The sequence below is a fragment of the Labeo rohita genome, chromosome 19 (assembly GCF_022985175.1).
Source record: "Labeo rohita strain BAU-BD-2019 chromosome 19, IGBB_LRoh.1.0, whole genome shotgun sequence".
In the NCBI taxonomy this organism is placed as follows: Eukaryota; Metazoa; Chordata; class Actinopteri; order Cypriniformes; family Cyprinidae; genus Labeo; species Labeo rohita.
This window is the reverse complement of record NC_066887.1, coordinates 25,172,050-25,192,181: the sequence shown is the minus strand read 5'-3', so window position 1 is coordinate 25,192,181 and position 20,132 is coordinate 25,172,050. Positions and strand designations below refer to the sequence as shown.

The 20,132-nt window shown below is 34.2% G+C and overlaps 1 protein-coding gene across 3 annotated transcripts; it reads right to left on the bottom strand.

Moving 5' to 3' along the window:
• Positions 1–1,119: 1,119 nt before the first annotated feature.
• On the bottom strand, positions 1,120–15,651 carry cacng8a (calcium channel, voltage-dependent, gamma subunit 8a). 3 transcript variants are annotated; one of them, XM_051137599.1, is made up of 6 exons: positions 15,348–15,651; positions 11,081–11,371; positions 8,351–8,578; positions 4,764–4,847; positions 4,345–4,485; positions 1,120–3,147 (listed from the first exon to the last, which is right to left on the bottom strand). In XM_051137599.1, the coding sequence occupies exons 2-6, from the start codon at positions 11,109–11,111 to the stop codon at positions 2,360–2,362; spliced, it is 1,272 nt and encodes a 423-aa protein (XP_050993556.1). In that variant the 5' UTR covers positions 11,112–11,371; positions 15,348–15,651; the 3' UTR covers positions 1,120–2,359. The 3 variants fall into 3 exon arrangements, with proteins under 3 accessions (XP_050993556.1, XP_050993558.1, XP_050993557.1); XM_051137601.1 differs by lacking the exon at positions 15,348–15,651 and adding an exon at positions 11,756–12,069; XM_051137600.1 differs by lacking the exon at positions 15,348–15,651 and adding an exon at positions 11,491–11,739.
• Positions 15,652–20,132: the final 4,481 nt, after the last annotated feature.

Sequence of the window (20,132 nt, the reverse complement as noted above, 5' to 3'; positions counted from 1 at the left end):
GAAGGAAATCGCATGTTTATATTAGATCGCCTAGGGAGCGAAATCTGACACAATGCTTTTTTCACATGCTTGCAGAAAAAGACTTACCAAAACAAAGTTACTAGGTTGTCCTTTTTCACGTTTACTGGATTGGTAGATGCACCGGAGACCCGATTATAGCACTTAAATACAGAAAAAGTCACATTTTCATGATGTGTCACTTTTAAAACATTTCAAATGGTCACTTGTGAGTTTTCTATGTAGGTGCCCTTAGGTCACCTAGGTCATCAGATGCCCATTTCCCACAAGCTGATATGATTCTTTAGGGTCTAAATGAGAAGTCTATAACATACCTTGATTAGTGGTTAAAATTGATCAGTGGTAGTGTAAAGAACACCCATTTTAACTTGTTAACTTGTAAAACCTGTAAAACTTGTTAACTTGTCAGCCCTTTTTAGAGTGAGCCATTCTGTTGCATGTTCCTTTAAATGCTAATGAGCCGTAATGTTTACTTTAGCCCTGAAACTTGCTAACTAGCACATTATTAAGAAAGGGGATTTACAAAGATGCATAAAAAACCCTTTATACTCACTTCTGCTGTACAATGTACGCGAACATAGACGCATTTATGTAGATCGCCGGGTCCTCTGGCACCACATTAATCCTCTGCTCTTCAGCGGCTTAGATGTTGGGAGCAAACGACGACTGTTCACTACTATATCCAACAACAGAACACCTCAATTGCTCAGTCGGAGACATTCTTGTCTTCCCCTGCACCAGAGTCGACACAATGGCAGTCAGACCGTTTTCAACTCACTCAGCTCATTTGGGGCGGGTCTAAGGTAAGACGCTCATGTTAATCAATTATAATGGGAGCGGCCTTAGTCGGTGTGACGTCATACTGACAAGAAGCTGAGAATGGCCTGATTTAAAAAAGGGTATATTACTTATAAAGATTAAAAAAATACCACTGGGTGGATTTTTATCATTATAGGGTGGTTGTTGTACACACACCGCCAACACACATTTATGTTTAAACAACATTTAAAAGTGAGTTTTGCATCCGATGACCACCTAAAAGGGATGTCACTGGTGAAGATGAACCTCTTGGATACAAATTTTGCACTTCTCATAATTGTAGACTGGTAAAAAAAATGACTTACAGGATAAATGTCTGTTTTTCATTTAATAATATGTGTGTATAAAGTGTGGTGTATCAAATCCCTCTCTAATCTTCTGGGTCTTGTCATCCCAAATCCATCAGCATGAGCACATAAACGCGATGTACACAAAGCCAAAAGGCAGAGCATTATGAATATATCATATATTAGATATGAATCATGCATACAAAGTTACAAATAAACATGAAAATAATATGCTGCAGTCAAAACTGCTAACAGTATGCACATAGATCTCAGTTTTACACATTCATAGAATATATCATATTTTATTTTACCAAAAAAGTTTTTCCACACACACGCACACACAATTTTATATATATATTTATATTCATAATATACTATATATTTAATAGATTTTTTTGTCTTTTCTGGTGAGGTTTTTTAGGTATACGTATTGCTCCCCTGGAAAGAATGCCTTCCTGTCGCTTTCTTTTTCTTTTTTTGACTTTCAGTCTCAAAAGCAGTTCGTTATAATTATTATCCCATCGTAACAATATTAAGACTGTTAATATGATAAATAAATCAAATATATTTATATGAAGACTGAACTACTTGTACACTTACGGTTACAATGAAAAAGTCCACAGATCTAAATATTAACAATCTTTGTAAAAACTAAAAAATGTCATAATAATAGTCGTCACACTCTCGCAGATTTAACACATGCTTGACACTGAATGACATCGTGAAATAGTGTCAACATGTGCAAGAAAAAAATCACAGTTTGAGTTCATCAATGCAAAAGGAAATAAATTCAAATGGATAATTGTGCAAAAAAAACAAAATACCTTGATAAAAATGTATAATGTATAAGTTAACCCAGCAATAACAATTAGCATTAAAAAAACAACAACTATATTGGAATGCTAAATAAGTTACAGGCATAACCTGATGATAAAGCACTGGAATTGAAAGAGCTCGAAGAACCGAAAGATCACCATCACACACATCGAGTATTTCAACATGAATCAATAAGAAGTGCGGATGGAATTCTGTTACTCAAGTCACCATGTTCAAAAAACGAGAAAAAAGGATGTATTGCCTTCTTATTCACTTCGTTGTCGTCTCGCAAGTGGACCTTGTTTTGTTCCTCAGCCCTTTCTTGCTCTTTTTTCCCCTCTCGCGTTCCCCCACCTTCCCAGTTCGTATAATCGCTTGTTTTCCCCGCCACTCTCTTCCCTCCCCCCTCCAGCCATTCGTTACACAGGTGTTGTTCTCCTGTTGAGAGTGTTAGTGTTTGAACTGTCTCCTTTACCGAGTCGATCCAAGGTTCCCAGCCCTCGATCCCTCTCCATGGTGGCGGAGGAGCCGGCGGACAGCGGCGCCTGCTGGGGGCCGGAGGAAGACGAGGTATTGAGGGTGGCGTTGGTCGACGCAGCCAGGTTGGACTTGGAGAGCGAAGGCAGCGTTCCCGTCATGAGCGCTCCTCCGCCGCCCTCCTTCGTCGGAAAGTAATTGTGCAGCTGGTAGAGCGTGGCACGGTCGACTGTTCCATACATGGGCGGCTTGCCTTCCCTCCCTAGCGTGTACATGGAAATATCCCCCATCCCTCCTCCGGAGTGCGTGTGCGGATTGGGAAGCGTGGCTACGGAAAAGGGCGGCGGGCCGGCAGCCAGGGGCGGGCCGAAGTTCTTGGGAGCGATGGCGGAGGTGGGGGACTGCTCTCGGGAGCGGGTCGGCTCTGCCGTGGAGCGCGAGCTGGAGCGGGAGGAGCGCCGGCGGAAGCGGTATCCCGGCAGGCGTAACACGGCCGAGGTCGTGCTGCGGAAGAGGTCGGTGCGCGAGCGGCAGCGCAGTTCTTTGTTGCGCTCGATGTAAATGTTGACGGCCAGCACGCCCACCACTTCCGCCAGGATGAACGACAGGCCGCCGAAGTAGAAGGACCAGCCGTAGGAGTAGTGCCACTTCTTGTCCTCGTCCTTTTTCGGGGAGATGTCGCTGAGCGCCGCCGAGATATATACAATGACGCCTATGATGTTGCTCAGGCCTGGATCAATTCAAGACAAATTGTTTGTTCAGGTCAACTGTTTTAATTTTAATACGAAGCAATGATTTAAACACTCTGGGGTGAATTCACTAAGATTGAATCACAGTTCTAAAGTCTGTTTGATAAATCTAACTCTTACCATAACAGCCAAATATAAATTATACCGGACTAATAGCACTGACTGAATGATGCAGGGGCGCCGCTAGCAATTTTGGGCCCTATGAAGGAATTTGAGGTTGGGCCCCCAACCACACCAAACATACAAGCCGACCTACTGTAGTTATCCAAAAACTTTGCCGGAAATGTAGAAATAAGTCGTAATTTTGTTTTATTCATAACTCTCTGGTAGATACATTTAAAATTTCTATTACATTATTACTAGTACGGTCTGTTACTACTACTAAAAAGATCTCTGGGGGCCCCACAACTTCCCCCCTTAGTGGCACCACTGGAATAATGCGCTATATTAAACCTACTTTGCAAAGAAATGAGGTGTGATTGTTCTAGAAAGAATAACACTGGATTAAATGTTGACATTTATTTATTTAAATATGTTAAAATATTTTATATATTGACCTAAATACTGAATAATATATATTATTAAGACATTTAAAATCAGTGTTATTCTTATAGTTAATCATATTTTGAACTACCTTTTAATTTTATAATAATAGTTTTCATTTTAGTTGTTCTTTTTTCATTTTTTGTTTTGGATTTATTTAATTTTACTCTATATATTTTAATTTGTTTTTATTTAATTCAGTTTTAGTAATTTTAGCACTTTTTATTTCAACCAAGGCATCTATATCATTCATCTATATCATTTTATTCTTTATTTCTATATCATTTTATTTGTCATTTCAATTAATAAAAATGTTTTTTTTTTTAATAGCTTTCGTTTTAGTTAACAATAACATTGTATGGGTCAAAATGATTGATTTTTCTTTTATGCCAAAAATCATTGGGATATTAAGTTAAGATCATGTTCCATGAAGATATTTTGTAAATCTCCTACTATAAATATATCAAAATCTAAATTTTCTGACTGGTTTTGTGGTCCAGGGTCACATATAATTCGCTGGATTTTAGGTAGGTACTAAAATACGGCACACAAAAGCGTCAAATAATGTTTGAATTCACCCCATCACAAATTACTGTAAATTACAATCCTGGAAGTGTAATAATGAGGAATGTTACCTGCCACTACAAACAAAATGCCTGCTCCCAAAATGATGTGTCTTTTGGTCTTGTAGAACCGACTAGACGCCACACACACTCCACCTAGCAGCAATAATATGGCACTGAGGATAGGAAATATACTGGAGGCCCTGACTACACCTGAGAAGAAAAAATAAAAGAAGCAGAAACAAAAATGGTCAAAACGCATATGTTCAAATGAACTGGTTTTCCCCATACTCCTTAACTATGAACACACTTGTTTGTAATGCAAACAGTTGTACCGTTTACTGCACGTTGTTATTCTTCTTGTTAATTCCCTATAGTGGCTAATGAACCAGAAGTCTCACCCATAGTCACCCATAGAAAAAGGCGAATATTTGTAATGCAAAAATCAGTTATAGTCCATAAAACATCACAAATCAACACTCTTGACTCACGTAAAAGGTACTCTGCAGCATCCTGGTCATAATCAGCATCCTCTGGGAAATGATTAATCTGGGAACACACTCCTCTCTTCAATCCTAAAGAGAATCAGAGAAAGAGAAATCATTCAAAGTATCACCATATTTCTGACTTAACTAAATAAAGTAGCACTTAAGTGATGCAACACTTGTTTGAGTTCAGCCCGCAACATTTCCCAGTCCAGTCTCCCCTAATCATTTCATGTCTTATTTCCCAGTCTCCCTAAAAATAAAGCTAACAAAAGGCTGAAAGGAAAGAAAAGGTGTTTGAATAGAGTTCAGCCAAACAGTGTTTTTTTGTTGGAAATGGATTCAGAGTGGATGTCAATGGCTGTGAGTCACCCTAGGTCAAAGGCGTCATGCAGTGCTTTCTTGTGTGATATAAACCATTGACTTTAGACAACATGTTGGTGCACTGCATATGTCTCCCAGTCCTTGCTCTTTTCATTTTATGCTACAGGAAGGCAAATGAGCATTTTTAATGCCTTTGTGTGCCAAGACGCTTGAGGAATTCTGTGTGTGAAACAAAAACAATTATCAGCAGTAAGATGACAAATAAATAAATCAATCCGAAATCAGTCTTAAAAACAGAAAAGTGAAATGATAAAACTTTTATTTAAAATTACTGAAATTAATTTTGTGCGTATGCATATAGTGTGACCAATGTAGTTTGATTCAGAAACAAATGACTCTTTTGAACCAGTTCTTTTCAAAAGAATCACAAACTCATGAGTTACTGGTTTGAATCCTTATGTTATTAAATCAGCATCACTCACTTACTTAATATTACTATTATCTGTTATACAACAATGTGTAGAGACTTTCACAACAGTATTATTATCGCAAAAGTATAAATATTTCACATTTACTACTTACTGTATAGTGCATTTTTGTAAAAAAACACTTAGTACGCTTTAAAAAATGCTGGGTTAAAAACAACCCAACTGGACAGAACACATGCTGGGTTATTTTGACCCAGCTGGTTAAGTTAAATGTTTTTACCAAACATGCTGCGTTATTTTAAGTCAACTATTGTTTAAAAATTATTATATTGCTGGTTTAAAATGGACTGGAATTTATAAAACACACACACAGAGAATTACTAGAGGCAACATAAATAATCAAAAGATGAACATTTATTATTAAACAAGAAACAAATTGAATTTATTTGGGTGAATACAGCATAGTTTACAATATTACATACATTTAAACTCATTTAACAAGCATTTTAGACATAAAAAATGTAACATTTAAAAGTAGCATTTTAATTTTAGTGTATTCAACAGTTCTCTGTAATCGCTTTTTACCGAAATAGCACTAATTCTCGTTCCGGTGTGTTGCTGAAATCTGAGCCGGTGAAGGGCTGCTGTTCGCCAGGGTAACTGCAAACTTCAGACCACAGCCTCGCGTTTCACTCGTAGCTAAAAGATGCCGTAACTGACTCCAAAACCTGCCCATAAACAAACAGTACTGACATTAGATAACATATTTTAATATCAAACTAAATTAAACTCAGTACAATGACGAATAAAATCCATTTATGCAAGGCAAAAGGCATTTTCATCCTGTGAAACAACCGCTGCTGACACAGCTGACCGGCATCTTGTTCTTATTTTGCATTGCATAAAATAATACAATTTTACACAGTAAAGACTTTATAAATGAAATTATATAAAAAGTATACAAACCTTTAATTCGCTGAAGAAGTGCACCAAATCAGCGGCGCTGAGAACCGGTCTCTCCTGTAGAGGACTCAAAAAGCCCACACTCTTACTTAGCAGCTGGGTTGTTTAGTCAGAGACAGGCTTAACTCAGCAGTTGGGTAGAAAAAAATAACCCGATGTTAAAAATGACCCAGCAACTTAGTTACAGAAAAACTACCCAGCACCTGGGTAAAAAATATTAAAAATAACCCATTAAATTACCCAAGTTGAACCCAGCATTTGGGTTAAAAAATAACCCAGCATTTTTTTAGAGTGTAAAGATAAAGATTTGCCTTAAAAACAGACCATTTAGCGCTATATAAAGCAGGGAACCAAAGTGAGCAATATAATAAGTCAAAATGACTTTGTTTTTGTCTGGTTTGATTATGCTGCAAATGCAACGAGAGAGAGCAGCATGGCACCTTTGACCTGCGATGACTCACCACATAATCATAGCCATTGACATGTACTCTTCTAGGTTTCTAATGCAAATGGAAACAATACAGCCCATTTTGGTTTAAAACCTGTCTCCTGAGACCTGGCTAGAGCAAACGAGGTACTGTACTGTTAAAACATCTATAGCTTTAACATGAATACCCCGCATTGCAGAGCCTAGTGGTTAAAAGGATCTGGAGGCAGTGCTTCCCACAATGCTTTTGATAACTGTAAAGCAACCCTAAAGCTAGACAGTGAAATCAGATTGTGTTAAGGTTCTGACTCAGTGGCCTGGGTTTGCTACTTCTGTAACAACAAGCTTCCTAAACCTAAAATGTACTTTATGCGGTAAGTTTTTTTTTTAAACGAACCATATTATTAAATATGAGTGAATACAGTCAGGAAGAAACAGATCCTGATATAGAAAAAAAATGGCAAAATTTAATCACAAGTTGACATTTGTAGACTGCACTCTTAAAAAGAGTTAAAGCAGATTGTGACCATGTGATACAGTTTCAAAGAGAATCTGTCCTTGATATTTGTATTATGTTTTAGTCATTTTGTAAAAGCAATAAGGGATTTGAGGCCATGTTATTTTGTGAATATACTGTAGTCACCTCACTGCTTAAGTCTGTAATTAGCTGATTCTTATTTCTTTCATTTGCAATTTAAATGCCATAAAAGGACTGAAATTTAGGAAATTAATACTTTTATTCAGCACAGATGCATAAAATTAATCAAAAGTGATACTAAAGACTTTTACAATGATACCAAAGATTTCTATTTCGTATCACGGTTTCCACACACATACAAATAAAAAATTAGGCATAAAAAAAATAATAATAAATGTTTCTTAAGCATCAAATCAGCATATTAGAATATTTTCTGAAGGATCATGTGACACTGAAGACTGGAGTAATGATGCTGAAAATTCAGCTTTGAATCACAGGAATAAATTACATTTTAAAATATATTAAAGTAGAAAGCAGTTTATTTAAATAGTAAAAATATTTTCAAAATATTACTGATTTACTGTATTTTTGATCAAATAAACGCAGCCTTAATGAGCCTAAGAGACTTGAAATTTCAAAGAAACGCACACTAACCTTCCTGACAGGTTCAATCATGGTTACAAGTAAAATGTACTTGAAAAAGCTCTTGAGCACTTGAACTGGCGCTCTAAAAATATCTATTAAGTGGCACTGATCAAAACAGAGCTGCAAAAAAGAACTCAAATGTTAGGTCACCCATCCAGACCGTATGACACAAACTCAAATCCAACCATTTTCCCGTCTGCAATATAACTTCCATGAATCACCTGCGTGAAATGCACAGGTGGGGACCTCCTTCATGCATCATTTCCTCTTTCCATGCATACATGGCCCATTCCTTCGCCCCCACACGCAAACACAGCCGTTCACTAACCTTCCAGGCAGCAAATCCTCCAGAGGCCAGAGTGGGTGAGGGCTCCAGGATCCTTCTTGTCCTTGTTGTGGGGGTCATCCTGAGAGGAGTTGGCAGTGCTGTTGCAGATAAAGGCCCGAGCGTACAGCCAGTAGTCCGTGCCAATGGCCACGGTCATCAAGGCGAAGGCTGCGAATGCTCCCACAGTGGTGAGAAGCACCTGGATTCCCCGCTCGCACCACACCATGGCTGGAGTCATGAACAGAAACACGGCTCTGGTTAAACGAGTGTGAACAGAAAGCTGAGAGGACAGTGTTGAAAAGATGGGTATAAATAAAAACGTGAAAGATTGTAATCGGAGCCGAAGCTTACAGGAAGAAGTAGAAGAGTTGAATGTGTGATCCTGCAGAACATATCAAGTGTTGGGAGATCAGTTGCATTTTGTGAGGACATTTGGAGCCAAGATGCACAAATGACATCGGTGTGTCCAAATATAGGTTACTAAGCTCATGAGCAAATGCCAGTGCAACATTGGATATACAATAAAAATAAGACCAAATACTGCAATCAAATAGAGAGGTCAAAAAGGTCATAGCTTTTAGATCAAAACCAAACTGCTTATAGTCCCATTGGACACGTAGTTGCCAGGCAGTTATTGTGAACAGTCACGAGACAGTTGTTACTGAGCATTTCTTTGCATGGATAGATCTTTTATAAGGAGCAATTCAAGCATGTTGATCTGAGCGAAAGATATTTAGGGCTGGTCCATTGCTTCCTTGCAGAAGATTAGATTGTTTCTGATTAATAAAGCTAAATATGTCTGGCGAATGTTTTGCAAAAAATACATAGCTGAACCAAAATCTCAGTTTAGTGAATCTGAAACAAATCTCAGACTCAGTGCTATATTAAAGCACATACGAGTACAGTCATGTGACTGAAAGTTTATGTTTAATGCAATGCTTAAGAAATTGATTAAGGTAACAGAGATACAAAGAGACTGAATATACATGGCCATCGTATCTTAACTACAGGCAGTTGAATCTTCATTTTTTTTTTTTTTGTGCAAATTCAAAAAGAACCAAATTATTTATTGACATATTAAGATATGTGACCCTGGACCCTGGTCTTAAGTAGCATGAGTATATTTTTAGCAACAGCCAACAATACATTGTATGGGTCAAAATTGACGATTTTTCTTTTGTGCCAAAAATCATCAGGATATTAAGTAAAGATCATGTTCCATAAAGATGTTCTGTAAATTTCCTACTGTAAATATATTAAAACTTAATTTTTTATTAGTAATGTGCATTGCTAAGAACTTCATTTGGACAACTTTAAAGGCGACTTTTCTCAAAATTTAGTTTTTTTTGCACCCTCAGATTCCAGATTTTTAAATAGCTTGACCAGATATTGTCCAAATATTTCCTATCAATGGAAAGTTTATTTATTCAGCTTTCAGATGCATAAATCTCATTTTCAAAAAATTGACCCTTATGACTGGTTTTGTGGTCCACGGTCACATATTTGTTGGAAAGTTTCTCCACATGATTATAAAATAACACAATAAACCTAAGCATAAAAAATAGGGGTAAAAAATAAAATAAAATATTAATGTATTTTTTTTTTTTTTATTATTATTATTATTATTATTATTATTATTATTATTATTATTATTATTTCTTCTTCTTCTACTACTTTTTTTGTCTTTTTTGCAAAAGATATTTTTTATCCTCCAGTTTTTATGCTTGGGTTCATTGTTATTTTGTTATGATCTATCTAAAGTGAAATATATGTGAAGAGTTAATTTGCAAAAACATGAACTCTTCATATAAAGATTTTTGAAAATCATGCTTTTTGTTATGTTATCATATTTTTATTGTGTTTTATTATGTTAGTTTGCTGTATTTTTGTAGTTTGTAGTTATTTTTACATTTATATCAAGATAACCCAACTGCAGTTTGACTGAAATTAATTTGATTGAAATTAAATGAAAAAACGTTTTTTTTTTAATAATCTGTTTTTGCACATGAACTCTTCATATATATATATATTTTTTAATTATTAAGTGATTTAAGTGAATGGTGACTGTTATGAAAATAGTTGATTACAACATGCAACTATATATATATATATATATATATATATATATATATATATATACACACATTTATTATATATAGAGAGTATATATATATATATATATATATATATATATAATTTTTTTAAATATGTATTATACATATTACAAGTGATATATATGTACTAATTGTTAAATATATATTTATTAATATATTATAATTATTCTGCAATTCAAGCTTTTTCTATGGATTAGTTAGCTCAAATGTTTCGTATGATATAGGATTGTCTTCATCTGAGTGACAAGAAAGTAGCACCGGCATGTTACCATGGACAACAGTCAAATATTTAGCGGCCATTATACAAAAACATTTCACAGCTCAGTTCCACAATTAACCAATTAAGTATGCCAAATAGAGAGCAGAGTAATAAAAGAACACAATGAGCTCAATCATGAGAAACCAAGCAGAACGCATAAACTAAGACTGACAATCAACACTTCTGAAACATCTAAAGACGTCTGCAAGAAAGTTCCCCGATAAGACAAGAGCGAGCTGAAAACGATGCCGTCATCCGGCGGAACACGTTCAGACTCTCACTCAAGAAACATGACAACAAGCATAAGACACGGTGGTCTCTGCACAGCACCGGCGGCCATTAATGAGATCCGATTACCTGGAGGAATGTGTCTTCCCTTCCCATCCATCCCTGCAGCTCTCCGGTCCTTGTCACTGAAGATTGTACCGACCAGAGCGTCCAAGCAGCATCCATCGACTGTTATCCCTCGCTCTTTCTTTCCCCCCTCTTTCACGCTCCCCTCTGCTCACTCTCTCTCTCTTTCTCTCTTTCTTTCTTTCTTTCTCTCTCCCCCTGTCTCCTGCCCGTGGGTGGGTGTAGATTTTCTAGGTTTCGCTGCTTTTCTCCTCTTAGAGAGATTTCATGGCAGGAATCCTGCTGCTTCTCCTCCTGAGGAGAAACAAACAATGAGAACAGAGCTGAAAGAGACAGAACATGTTTAAGGTGCAAGCTGGAGGGAAAAAAACAGCACTGTTGCCATTAAATGATCATTATCATAACAGCAGTACATGCACTTCATTCAGGCGAGCGGCGAATCTAGATGGTTATGTCGCCCATACATCCGCGGGAAGAGCAAGGGATATATAAAGAAAAAGAGAATAGAGAGAAAGCAAGACAGAGCGTGCGCCATTCCGTCACCATGGCAACAGCGCATTCTGAAGTCGAGAACAGAACAGGATGGTGTGTGTGATGTTGGTGAGTGAGGTGATGCTAGTGAGTGTGTGTGTATGTGCTGGTAGTGGTGGTGGGGGGGGTGTATTCATCATAACATACCTAGTGATTTGCCAAAGCCTCGGCTGTCATGGATGTTCAGAACGCACCTGGCGGGCGGCTGCGATCAGCGTTCTTTTCTGACCGTATGGTGATGCGGTAATGACATGCACAGCGAGGACAGCTGATCTGTCCCCCCATGACGAGCTCAGACTCTAATAGGCGGTTACTTAGAGTTCTGTTCTGTCTCTTCAGAGTCTTGTCAGTCAAGCTCATTCTCACAAGCAGGAACCCAAATGGTAACAAACACCATAGGCGGACACACAGAGGAAGATTAAATAGAATGATATGAACTACAAAGATCCTCTAGAAATATACAAATGAAAAGTTACACCCACATACAATTATTTATTCCAAATATTCGAATATTGGTTAATTAATCAGCTCTGACAAACCAAGAATGTTAGAAACTGTCAATAAAAGAGACAGAAGGTCCAAATGCATGTACTATATTATCACTATTTTCATAGTATAATGTATAATTGTATAGTATAATAGTATAATAGTATAATGTTATTTTATAATGAATTAATATTTAATTACTATTGTATTTTTCATATATATATATTACTCTTTTTTAATCCATAATAAATGTATGTAGGTGTGAGAAGTTTTCATTAGGATCTTTGCAGAGCCCAACAGTTTTTCGCATGGATTATAGTATAAATAAAACAATAAAACAATAATAAAAAAACAGAAGGTCGAAATGCATGTAACATATTATCACTATTTTTATATTATAAATTAAAATATTGATTTTGGCATAATAATAATAATGTTATTTTATTATTAATTAATATTTAATTATTATTGTATTTTTCATATATGTGTATATATACATATATATATATATATATATATATTACTCTTTTAATCCATAATAAATGTATGTAGGTGTGAGAAGTTTTCATTAGGTTCTTTGCAGAGCCCAAAAGCTTTGCGCATGCATTATAGTATAAATAAAAAAATTAAATAAAACAATAAAAAAAAAAACAAAAAAAAACAGAAGGTTGAAATGCATGTAATATATTATTATTTATATATATATATATATATATACACTCTTTTTTAATCCATAATAAATGTATGTAGGAGTGAGTTTCATTAGGATCTTTGCAGAGCCCAGAAGTTTTGCACATGCATTAAAGTGTAAATAAAAAATAAAATTAAACAATAATAATAAAAAAAAAGTTTATATAATGACAAGTAATCTTGTTATATATACATATGCTGGTGGCAGAAGACAATAAAATAAAATTTGTTATAAGAAAAATATTAAATACTGAATTAATAATTTAATACTACTACTACTACTACTATTACTACTACTACTAATAATAATAATAATAATAATAATTATTATTATTATTATTATTATTATTATTATGCCAGATTAATATTTTTATTTATAAAGTATAAAAATAATATAATAAATGAATGCGACTTTCAGTCTCTTTAATTGAAAATTTCTTACACATGTACTGAATTTAATAATAATAAGAATACAAAGAAGAAGATTATATCTGTCACTATCTGAACAAGTTTTTTTTTTTTATCCCAAAATTAATTAATTTATACTATTATGCATGCGCAAAACTTTTGGGCTCTGCAAAGATCCTAATGGAAAATTCTTACATCTACAAAAATGTATTATGAATTAAAAAAAAAGAAGAAAGAATAATTTACTCTGATGACAAAAAACAATAAAATAATTAATATATAATTATAAATACGAAAAATACAATAATAATTAAACAATTAATTATTAATACAATAACATTATTGTTATGATACCAAAATCAATATTTTAATTTATAATATAAAAATAATGATAATATAGTTTATGCATTTCAACCTTTTGTCTCTTTTATTGAACATTTCTAACATCTATATTATGCATGTGATGAATGTATTATTATTAAACTGTTACAGTTTAATTCATTTAATAATAATAATAATAATAATTATTATAATAATAATTATTATTAATAATAATAATAATAATAATAATAATTATTATTATTATTCATGGATACAGTTACATTCTTAATAATAACAACAACAATTATTATTATTATTTAATAATTATTTAATAAATTATTACATTATTTATTTAATAATTATTTATTCTAAATATAATGTATATAATTACAGGTTTATTATTGTTATTATTATTTAATAAAATGTATTTTTCTAAATGTATTTATTTAATAATAATTTATTATTGATAATAATATTAATAATACATTTTTAATTTTTTATAATTATTTCTTAAATTATTTAAATTATTAAATTATTTATTATTATTATTATTGTTATTGTTAAGAAAAAAATATTTATTAAATTATTTAATAACTTCAGAAATTATTAAGCCTGTAACAATATAAGTATTTGTTAAAATAATAATATTTTACTTGATACTATAGTCTATTTACAGTTTATGCCATTTTTGCTCACAACACTTTTGGATTCTAAAAAAATAATCCTAATAATTCCATTCATCTGTAATAACTTGCATAGTATTATTAGCTTACTATTACAATGATAACTATAAATATTTGTATTTCTGAAAGTATTTTAAAATACTGCAGGGCACTACACAGCAAGCCATCCTCTGGCCACATATTACTCAAGTTTGTGCAGAAAAGGCAAGCTAGTGTTTTAATGATACATATGAATGAACTTCTGCAGGGCACTAATGGTCTCCCAGCTGTGAAACATTCACATAACATGGCAACCATGTGTCATGTCTGATAGAAACAACAGAGGATTCAAGCGCCTTGCAGGAATGGTTCAACCTTGCCTATCTCATACAACAAGAAGAATAAACCTCTCGAAACCAGTGATTTAAACCGCACATGCAGCCAGTCCCCATTGCTTCCATTATTGCTGCTGTCACATAAAAAAGCCTTTAAAGCCATTTAAAGTGACTGCATTTTCATTAAAACACATTAGCAGCGATTTAATAAGCACCAGGAGACATTTGCGTCTTTGGTGTGTGTGAATGAATGAATGAATGAATGAATGAACATCCAATCGTTTTGAGGCAGACGTACGTTTATGATGATATAACTTGCATAAACGTAATTTATCACCTGAACAGTCAAGTATAACATCACAGCTCTTGTTTGTATAGGTCAGAGCCACTAGTGCAACACGTAGCGATATTGCAGTGCCAACGGACATTCAGTCGATCAATGATTTGTTGTTTTGGTCTCAAGGGGACGATACAACACAAAACCAATGACTGATTCCCCTCAGCCATCAAAATGACTGACAGATGTTTCTCCTGAGAGCGATACTAGAAGCGTTCAGTCCGAGCGCGTCTCTATTAAGCTTTAGCGATTTCACAATATTCACAAACAGTTGTGTCCAGAAACAGCACAAAACACGTTTTTTAAATACAAACGATGCAAAAACTGTTTCGATTGAATCCCTTAACCATGCATTAAAGCTTTCAGGCGTCAATTACGTGAGCGCGTCCGTTAAATTTAACGATTCATTTCGAATATTCTCTAAATAAACACGCTATGTTTTGTTCCAAACGCGCTAAATCGCTTAAAAACGTAACTGATTGCTGTTTTCTCTGCCTTACCTTTGCAGTTCTGACATGTATCCCTGTTGCTTTTGGGTCGTAATTCTTCGAAGCGGCTCTGGAGAGGCGGTGAATGAGGGGGCGTTAAGAGACAGTTGTGTTCATATGAATAAACGATGCTGAAGCAGGAATTAGCCGACAGGACTTGCTTAATATTGATCAAGAGACAAATCACAGTTCTCTAGGAACAGGTCTGCAGGATGACAGACCCGAACTGATCGAACAAAGGATATGGATTCTGTCAGAGAGTGAAGAATGGACTGATTGTAGGCTGTTTGACCATCTCAGGCTTAGCCTGAGGTTTTTAAAATGGCACATAACATTTTCTGTCTACATTTGTAATAGTTTTATTACCTGACACGGACTTTCGAGTCATTAAGAACTTTATGTTAAGGAAGTTTATGGTTAATGAGGGCAATGACTATTTGACAGTCTATATTTGGTCAGAATGAATTCAGGTTGATCGGGACATTTTGTCCCCATTTACTGTATATGAATTTACCCCTATTTGTGTTTTCCCTCCCAGCCTTTTTTTTTTTTTTTCTTTGTGAAAAACATTATATATGACACCCACCCTGAAAAAGATCCGTGAATGCATGTAATGAAATTCAACTTGAAGATCAAATACAGTTTAAGTCAAAAGTTTACACACTCCTTGCAGAATGCGCAAAATATGAGGGATCATACAAAATGCACGTTATTTATCATATAGTACTGACCTGAATAAGATATTTCACAAAAAAGATGCTTACATACAGTCCACAAGAGAAATAGTAGTTTAATTTACAAAAATGACCCTGTTTAAAAGTTCACACTTGATTCTTAATAATGTGTTGTTACCTGAATGATCCACATCTGTTTTTTTAAAAAAAGTATTATTAGTTGACAGCTGTTCATGAGTCCCTTGTTTGTCCTGAACAGCTAAACTGCCTGGTGTTCTTCAGAAAAATCCTTCAGGTCCCACAAAGTCTGGTTTTTTCAGCATTTTTCCTTTCCAACAATGATTGCATGATTTTGAGATCTATCTTTTCACGCTGAGGACAACTGAGGGTTCATATTGCGACTGAGGGTCTTATATGCAACTATTACAGAAGGTTCAAACACTCACTGATGTGTAAGAAGAAGAAACAATGCATTAAGAGCCAGGGGTGTAAACTTTTGAACGGAATGAGGATGTGTACATTTTTCTTATTTTGCCTAAATATCTTGTTTTTTCACTTAGTACTGCCCTTCAGAAGCTACAGAAGATTCCCAGAAGACAAAGATGTTCCCCAAAAGACAAAATAAGTTAAATTTACCCTTTTCAAATTCAAAATTTTTCACCCCCTGGCTCTTAATGCATCAGTGTTTCCTTCTCAAGCATCAGAGTGTTTGAACCTTTTGTAATAGTTGCATATGAGTCCCTCAGTTGTCCTCAGTGTTAAAAGATGCATCTCAAAATCATACATTGTTGGAAAGGGTTCAAAAAGACAAAAGTGCTGAAAAACCAAAGAATTTGTGGGACCTGAGGGATTTTTCACAAGGACAGTGGGCAGTTTAACTGTTCAGGACAAAAAAGGGACTCATGAACAACTATCACTAAACAAAAAAACAAAACATAAAAAGCTGTGGATCATTCAGGTAACAACAGTAGTAAGAATCAAGTGTATGTAAACTTATGAACAGGATCATCTTTATAAATGTAACTATTATTTTCTCTTGTGGACTATATATCTATATGTCTAATGTCTTTTATTTGAAATATCTTATTCAGGTCAGTACTAAATTAAAAATTACAATGCTGTTTGTATGATCCCTATTATTTTAGTAAAATAAATAAAATTTTGAAGATTCTGCAGGGTGTAAACTTTTGACTTCAGCTGTATACAGTATGTAAAGCATATACAAATTTATTTATTTTGTCATTTAATTTGTAATTAATTTGTAATTTATTTTACATATACAAATTTATATTTATTTTACACAATCCACATAAATATTTGTAAAGAGAACATTTGTAACATAAACTAAAATACTGACTGACATAAAAGGGAAAGGCATGAGGCGTGGGATGGTAGGCTTCTGGACCCCTAAAAAGACATAAGAAAGAGTAAGAGATATTTTTTACAGCAAAATAATAACTGCAATAATTTCTGATTCCAAATAGTCAAATATTGGTTAATTAATCAGCTTTGACCAACCAAACCTGGAAGATTGGATATATAATATAAATATATATATGTATTTAATTAGCGGGATTTTGATCCACTGTGAAATTATAAGGAGTCCAGCAGGTTGGTGTGACTATTTAATCTAGTACGCCGTGTGATGTATTTATTTTTACGCCTTGGCAAACGCTCAAGATATGCAGCTTCATGTGTTCATTTGCTCACATGTTCCTCAGTGTTTTTTCCTCTGAGAGAGAAAAAACGGAGAGAGAGAGAGAAAGAGAGACACACCAGCCACTGTTCGCCCACACATCTTCAGGTAGAGAAGAAGCGCTGATTATCAGCACTCAGTTATGTCGAGCTTCAAACATCCCTGTGGTCTGAACACACTGAGAGATGCGTGTATCAGAGACTATGGTGCCTTATTCACGTGGGTGTTTATTCTGTCACTAGGGTATTTTTGCCATGAAAGCAATTCCTTGCATTCAATTGATGCTGTTGCAGCAATAATGCACTCGTACCTTTAACCAACAGGGAGCCTTACAAACATTGTGCATTGAGCGCTCTGGGTAAATTATGCCTCAGGATTATTTCCCAAGGTCTTTCAAGGCCAAAGTTAGACATGAGAAAGAAGGAATCAATGGATTTTTATACATAAAGTCGATAGTGGATCTAAAGCACATGGCCCGAACATTAGCCAGTGCTCATTGCTGATGCATTGACCCATCAGCTCACACTCCTCCACCGTTTACTCATTTCTCCACAAGCGAGTCATCCAGTCACTCATTCGCCCCGCAATTGCTGCCCCACAGACATGCTTACATTGTCATCTTATTATACGAATATATTAACTGTGGTTTTATTCAAAAGCTTAAAAGAGATACTTTCATCACCCCACAGGCAAAATGTCATTAATAAAACCAGCACTGGCCTCTTTCTAGGGTGTTTTTAAACCACTGAGAATATTAGGAAACGTCTCTCTGATGTGCAGCAAGACTGCATTGACCTGTATAAGGAATATATAGCAAGATGACAATGATTTGAATGTGAGCATGTACTTGTCAGTATAATAGCAGTAAAGAAATCCACAATATGAAAACAACCATGTTGAAGTTCACCATGTGATTGAGAAATATACTACAATTATTGACAACACAAACCCTTAACCATAAACTTTTGACACTTACCGGTTTTTCAGTTGATTTTTGAGGAAACTGTCAAAACTGAAGTTAAAATCTCAAAAAAAAAAAAAAAAATAGCAGGGTGAATCTTGTGAAACATGTCTTGGTCACCCTAAAATCAGAAGAAAGAAATATGACGTGTTTGTGTGAATTTTTTTTTTTTTTATATTTATTTTATTTATTTTTAAATTATGACATAGTTGACACTGACATTTTTTTTTCACTGCCTGCACAAAATACTTGTTTCTCATGAATTATGAAATTCTAATTTTAAAAGGGTAACACTATTTTATGCTGTCCTTATTACATACAGTATGTTGCATGTACACTACCAGTCAAAAGATTTTTAATGTTTTTTTTAAAGAAGTATTTTCTGCTCACCAACCCCGCATTTATTTGATTCAAAGTACAGCGAAAACAGTAAAATTTAGAAATATTTTTACTATTTCAAATAACTGTTTTCTATTTAAATATATTTTAAAATGTAATTTATTCCTGTGATTTCAAAACTGAATTTTAGCATCATTACTCCAGTCACATGAACCTTCAGAAATCATTCTAATAGTCTGACTTGTTGCTCAGAAAACATTTTATTGTTATTATTATTATTATTATTATTATTATTATTATTATTATTATGTTGGAATTTTTTTTTTAGGTTTCTTTGATGAATAGAAAGTTCAGAAAAACGGCATTTATCTGAATTGGAAATATTTTGTAACATTATAAATGTCTTTATCATCACTTTTGATCAATTTAAAGCAACCTTGCTAAAATAAAAGTATTGATTTCTTTCCCAAAAATAAATAAACAAATAATAAACAAATAAATGAATGAATAAATAATTATACTGACTCCAAGCTTTTGAATGGTATAGTTTATATTGTTACAAAATGATTTCTGGAAGATCATGTGACACTGAAGACAGGAGTAATGACGCTGAAAATTTAGATTTGATCACAGGAATAAGTTACATTTTTAAAAATATTTAAACAGAAAGCAGTTATTTTAAATATTTCACAATATTACTGATTTTGTTGTATTTTGGATCAAATAAATGCAGGCTTGGTGATTTGAAAATAATTCTTTTAAAGTCATTCAAAATCCTGTTCAAAAAATTTTGACTGGTAGTGTACTTACCATAGTAATGACAAATTACACATAATTGCATGCAACTAACCCTTAACTAAACCCTCATCCAAACCATAACCATATAGTAAGTAAATGTAGTTAATTAATATTACTCAGTATTTAAATGTACGAGTAAAACCATAACAATAAAGCGTAACCGGAAAAAGCAATTCTCTGTAATGTAGGGCAAAGTTGTATTTAAGACAGCGTATTATATAATAATCATTTCTGTATTTTTGTTCTGCATTTTAAATATCAAAGTTAAGCACAAGCATATAGTAAAAATATTAGAATTGCACTGGACATAAAACACAAGGCATTTGATG

Excerpts from the sequence above, each read along its gene's own strand:
- cacng8a (XM_051137599.1), bottom strand. The coding sequence starts at position 11,111 with ATGGATGGGAAGGGAAGACACATTCCTCCAG. Across the intron at positions 4,848-8,350 it reads GAGGATTTGCTGCCTGGAAG|GATTGAAGAGAGGAGTGTGT; the intron begins GTTAGTGAACGG and ends GATTCTCTTTAG. Across the intron at positions 3,148-4,344 it reads CATTTTGTTTGTAGTGGCAG|GCCTGAGCAACATCATAGGC; the intron begins GTAACATTCCTC and ends GAATTGATCCAG.